Source organism: Aptenodytes forsteri, unplaced genomic scaffold (genome assembly GCF_000699145.1).
Source record: "Aptenodytes forsteri isolate BGI_AS27 unplaced genomic scaffold, ASM69914v1 Scaffold297, whole genome shotgun sequence".
Classification (NCBI taxonomy): Eukaryota; Metazoa; Chordata; class Aves; order Sphenisciformes; family Spheniscidae; genus Aptenodytes; species Aptenodytes forsteri.
The window spans coordinates 110,216-115,656 of record NW_008796167.1 but is presented as its reverse complement, the minus strand read 5'-3'; the positions used below and the strand labels follow the sequence as shown (position 1 = coordinate 115,656).

The following is a 5,441-nucleotide window of genomic DNA, read 5'->3' as shown; positions in this document are numbered from 1 at the left end:
TGAGCTGGTGAAGGAAGCCGGCGACTGGTTCACCTACGACAAGAACCCACGCGCCCAGATCTTCCGCCGGAACCAGACGCTGGTCCGCGACCTGGACTCCATGATCCGCCTGATGAGGTGGGTGCTGGGGACCCCCAAACCTGGGTGTCCCCCACACCTCCCCCAGGGATTTGCAACCCTCGGGGGTGATTTTTTTCATCATTATAAATGTAAAACATTTTTTTCCCCACCTTCACCACGACTCTCCCTTGGCCGCTTTGCAGGTCCAACAACTACCTACGGGACCCGCTGTCGCGGTGCAGGGGCTGCGACCCCCCCCAGAACGCGGAGAACGCCATCTCCGCCCGCTCCGACCTCAACCCCGCCAACGGCACCTACCCCTTCCCTGCCCTGCGCCAGCGCTGCCACGGCGGCACCGACATGAAGGTGGGGGAGATGGGGAAGCCCCAGGGGGACTGGGGGGGAGCTGGAGGTTCCCTCTTTGGGGGTGCACCCCACTCCGACAGCTCCCCCCCAGGCTGCGTTGCCCCTTCCCCGTGTTGACTTGCACCCCTGTTTTTTCTCCCCCCTCCCAACACCAGGTCACCTCCTCGGGCATGGCCCCCACCTTCGGGCTGGTGGCCGCCAGCGGTCCCACCTGGGACGACGTGCCCCCCTTCCGCTGGAGCACGTCTCCCTGCAGCGCCCTGCTGCACATGGGCCACCCCGACCTCTGGACTTTCCCCCCCGTCAAGGTCCACTGGGACTGAGCGGGCACCGCTGGGCTGAACCCATCCGTCCGTCCATCCATCCGCGGGCGTCTGTCCTGCGTGGGGACCCCTTTTAGGGGAGCAGCTGGGTGGTGGGGGGGTCGCAGCACTACCGGCTCTCCCCTATCCCCAGGGGACTGGCTTTGGGTGCAAGGGGTGGTCCCCTGCCCCCCTGGCTCTTTCTGCTTCTGCCTCTTGCTGCCGCATCCCTGCGGTGCCGGTTCTTCCTGCGCAAGGGGCCGTGCCCCCTCCCCGCCGAGGGGCTCCCGCCCCGGGTCTAAGCCTGGTTTGGGGGGGCTCTTCCCAGAAAAGGGTGGGTCCTGGGAGGCTGGGGCTCGCCCACAGGGCAGAGAGGAGGGGAGTGAGCTGGTTTGGCTGTGACAAATAAAGCGGTCTGCGTGCAGCGGCGGTGGTGGCTGTGCTTTGCGCTCTACTGAGAGTCTCTGGTGTCTTACATAAGGGTTGGGCTTACGCAGCAGTCTTCTCCCCTCAAATTAACAGGGCGCTCCCTACTTCTTCGCTGCCTCCTGGCCCCTGTGGGAGGGTGTGCAGCCAGCCAGACCAGGCTCTTTCGGGGTGCAGGCTGCTAAGGTTTCTTTGCTGCTGCATCAGGCTGGGTGTGCGGTGTGGGGCAGAGCTGCTGAAACAGGGGAGCCCGGGGGGTGGGCTGGAGGGGGGAGGTCCCACCGCTCGCCCCCCAGGACGGGGTGACCGTCCTCAGTCTCTTTTGTCTTCCCCTCCTCTGCCACCTGTGTCCCCCCAGCACCGAAACCCCCGTTGCAAAATCCTCTTACCGCAGCTCCCTTGATCCACTCCGCCTCGTTAGGAATAACGAGGTCATTACTGGGGGATTAATGAGCTGGTGCTCGGCAGCGCTTTGAAGGCGCCAGGTTCCCACCAGGGCTGGGGGCTGCTGGGGGCCCCTGCAGCTCCCTGGGGCTGCGCGGGTCTGGGTTGCAGCAGGTCTGGGCTGTTGGGGTGCTGGCACCCCAAAAGCTGGGATGGGTGCCCTGGACAGAGTGGGGTGTCCAAAACCTGCTGTGCTGGGGGGATGAGGGGGTTGTAGGTAAGGTGGGCGGGTGGCAGAGCCTGTGCCCGTATCCCCTGGTGTCCCCATGGGGCGGGGGCTCCCGGGGCAGGGGGTGCTGCTCGGAGGGTCCCTGTGCCTCAGTTTCCCTGGGTAGGAGGAGGTCTCTGCCACCGAGTGACAGGGCAGCGAGGAGGGACAGGCCCATCAATGCCAAGGACGGGGCACACTGGAAATGCAGCAGCAGCTGTGTTGCTGCTTCCCTTCTTTTTTTTTTTATTTTCTTAAAAGCAGAAAAACAAACAGAAGTGGTTAAGTATCACCTCGGCTGCAGCAGCCAGTGGCTGAGGCCATGTCACCCAGGGACCCTGGCCAGGGGACGTGACCAGGTGACAGCCTGGCGTCGCCTTCCCCGGGGCAGGAATGGAGCTGATGGGGAGGTGGGTGTGAGGTGGAAAAGGACCCCGGAGCACCCCAGGGCTGAGCCAAAACGTGGTGCCCTTGCCGAGGTGGTCCCTGGCCTCCTCTCTGTGACGGGGGGGGTCCTTGCACCCCTTCCCCTGCGCTTGTCCCCAGGGCCCATCCCTGTTCCTGCCAGAAGCACTTGCAGCCCCTCTGCCCACTGTGAGATGGGGGGTCGCTCCATGGGCCCCCAGGGGAGCTGGAGCTTGTGTGCCTCCCCCCACCTTGGTGCCCCCATTCAAGAAATCCTCATCATCCCCCACATTTCCAGTCCCCGATGTCCCAAAAGCAGCGTGGCTCAGTGCAGAGGCGCCTGCTCTCTGCAGGCAGCACTGTGCTTCTGTGCTGACCCTGCCCGTGCTGCGTGCTGTTCACTCTGAAGCCTAATGATGGTGGAAGCACCAGGGATTAGTTAGTTCATCACCACCAAAGGCCCATCAGGGACAGGGCTGTCCTGGAGCTGGTGCCCTGCTCGGTGCCTGTCACCAGTGATGCTAACAGGGGGGCTTTGCAGCACCGTTTGTGTCAGGGGACCAAAATCGCTAACAGGGGGGCTTTGCAGCACCGTTTGGGTCAGGGGACCAAAATCTGGTATTCTGGGGCCTGTTTCACTTCTCTCTGTCTGGCAGTGGGGCAGAGCCGGGGCAGGGAGCAGGGGGGTTCCCAGTGCACCCCTTTTGGTGGTGTCGCGGCTGTGTCTTGTGTGTGTGCCAGCTCATGTGCGGTGGCCCCCCCCTCGGGACCCCCGTGGAGCCACTACGGAAGGGGACGGAACTAACCTTGTGCCAAAGCGTCTCTGCTTTCAGACACCGCCAGGGACAAATCCTCTGCGGCTGCGGGGTGAGGAGCCAGGGACGGACCTTCCTCCAGATCCCACCTTCCTCCTCCTCGCCTGTTGAGGACAGAGCCAGCCCCTCTGTGCAGAGGTAGGGCACGTGTTGGGGGGACCCTTACCCTGGAGGGTGTCACCAGGGCTGGGTGACAAGAAGGGGCCCCGGGGTGTCCTGGAGGAAAGGGGGGGGCTCTGCCTGCTCTGCCTGGGGGCCGCTGGGTGCTGCTGGACCTTGGGGCTCGGCTGGACTCTGGCTGGGTCCCTCCGGGCAGCCCCAGCTCCAAGGGATGCTCATGGGGCACCTGCGCAAGCTGTGCAGGGACCGTCCGTCCCCCCCCAGACCCCTCCTGCCTGCGGGGTGCCTGGCTTGGGTTGGGCCCCCCTGGGGACATGAGGCTCAGAGGAGGGCCCAGGGCTGCTGCAGGGTGGGGGGACTTGGCAGGGCAGGCATAGGGGTGTGATGGCTCATATGGAGGCGACTGGGGGTGTCTTAGCTGCCCGCTGGGGATTTCGGACATGCAGGCTACCCTCGCTACACCAGGGGTCCAGGTCAAATGGGCAAAGTCCTCAAATCTGCTGGGACATGTTTCTGGCTGGACCTGAGAAGAGCCTGTGCTTGTGCCCAGCTGGCGGAGGCAAACCCTTAGGGACCCCCAAAGTCATTTGGGAGCTGCCTCTCATTTTCCCCTGTCTCCTGGGCACCCACATCCCATCTCCTGGGCATATGAAGGCTGCTGGGATTTGGCTGCTGGGGCCGCATGTGGCTGTCCCCGCTGGGGCACCCCGCACAGTGCCCGGGCCACGGCTGGGCGCTTTCGGCACGGATCCAGCCCTGTGGTTGGAAAAACTCGCCTGGCGGTGAGCAAACAGTCAGGGCAAGGGCAATGTTTAACCCCTGCCCCTCGCCCCGCTGTGCCGCTGGACACGGGGACTTGGGGACACCGGCACGGCCCCTCCGACGTCACCTCTTCCTCCTCCATCCCCCAAACTCTGCTGCGGCTGCAGGCGAGGAGCTGGGGACACGCAGCGAGGCCTCACAGGACACCAGGTAATCCCCGCCACGGGGTGGCCCTGGCTGAGTTAGGGGACAGGGAGTGCGGGTGGGAACTTGGGGAAACCAGGGGCTTGGGGACCAGGAGGATGGGGGACAGGGTGGCCCAACTTGTACTGGGGCTCTGGCAGGGAGGGCCCGTCGCTGCGCCGCAGGGCTCGGTGCTGCTGCATCCCGGAGCCGGGAGGGGACACTGAGGACAGCCTTGTCCCTCCCGAGGAGCTCCTGTGCCCTGTACCGAGCCCGGGGTGGGCAGCGGGGCTGCGTGGGGTGTCCCCGCGTGGAGCAGCGGGTGCCTCCCGCAACCTCTCCCGGGCAGAGCATCCATCGCCGGGGCACCATGGCAGCCCAGCCCGGCAGGGGCGAGAAGCCCTTCCACATCGTCTCACCCGTCCTGGAGAGCCTGCCCCTGTCCCAGGCGGCGGGCACCAAGGTCTACATGAAGCTGGAAAACGTACAGCCCACAGGCTCCTTCAAGATCCGAGGCATCGGCCACCTCTGCCAGGAGGTGAGCGCAGGCACTGCGTGGGCAGGGTGCTGCCTGTGCCCTTATGGGGGGCACGGCGGGGGGACACAGCTCTCCCCCTCCTTCCTTCCTTCCTTCCTTCCCTCCTCTTTCACGCTCCTTCCTTCCTTCCTTCCTTCCTTCCTTCCTTCCTTCCCTCCTGCCTTTCAGGCTGCCAAGAAGGGCTGCCGCCACTTCGTTTGCTCCTCAGGTAATTGGGCCCCGAGCTGAGGCAGGGGGAGCTATGGGGGATGCTCATGAGTAATATGGGAGGTGCAGGGGGGGCCGAGCCCTGCCTGACCCCCGCTTTCCTCAGGGGGGAACGCGGGTCTGGCAGCGGCGTACGCAGCCAAGAAGCTGGGGTTGCCGGTCACCGTCGTGGTCCCCAGCACCACCGGCCCTGCCACCGTGCGCAAGCTGGAGGAGCTGGGGGCGGAGGTGGAGGTCTCCGGCCAGGTACCCCCGCAGCAGCCCCCTAAAACTGGGATCTGGGGAGACCAGAGGGGACTGAGCCTGAGCTTGGCCTGCTCTGCGATGCCGGGGATGCGCATGGCAAATCCCATCCCAAAAAGTCCCCCTCCCGCATCACCTGCACCTGGCATTGCGGCAGGGTCACCCCGGGGACCCCCACCTCAGCCCAGTGCCCTGCGTGGGTTTCTGGTGTCCCCTGGCCCCACGGTGACAAGGCACTCATCTCCGGGGTGCAAGGGCTGGATGTGGCCCCGCTGAGCTCCCTTCCCCCCCCCCCAGGTGTGGGATGAAGCCAACAGGAGAGCCCTGGGCTGGCACAGGACTGAGGGCTGGGTCAGCATCCA

The 5,441-nt window shown here is 65.2% G+C and overlaps 2 protein-coding genes across 3 annotated transcripts in view; both read left to right on the top strand.

Annotated features, from left to right (window-relative positions):
- PLBD2 (phospholipase B domain containing 2) overlaps window positions 1-1,151 on the top strand; it is a 7,396-nt gene extending 6,245 nt beyond the window's left edge. Inside the window, 3 exon segments of the mRNA XM_019474178.1 lie at window positions 1-117; window positions 264-426; window positions 582-1,151. The exon segment at window positions 1-117 is cut by the window's left edge and continues 39 nt beyond it. Of these exon segments, the coding sequence (XP_019329723.1) occupies window positions 1-117; window positions 264-426; window positions 582-749 (448 nt within the window). The 3' untranslated portion in view covers window positions 750-1,151.
- Window positions 1,152-4,461: 3,310 nt separating this feature from the next.
- The window catches only part of SDSL (serine dehydratase like), a 2,930-nt gene continuing 1,950 nt past the window's right edge, over window positions 4,462-5,441 (top strand). For both annotated transcript variants that reach the window (XM_009287512.1, XM_009287511.1), the window contains exons 1-3: window positions 4,462-4,629; window positions 4,798-4,837; window positions 4,943-5,082. In XM_009287512.1, coding sequence (XP_009285787.1) covers window positions 4,462-4,629; window positions 4,798-4,837; window positions 4,943-5,082 — 348 coding nt within the window. The remainder of the gene's footprint in view (window positions 4,630-4,797; window positions 4,838-4,942; window positions 5,083-5,441) is intronic.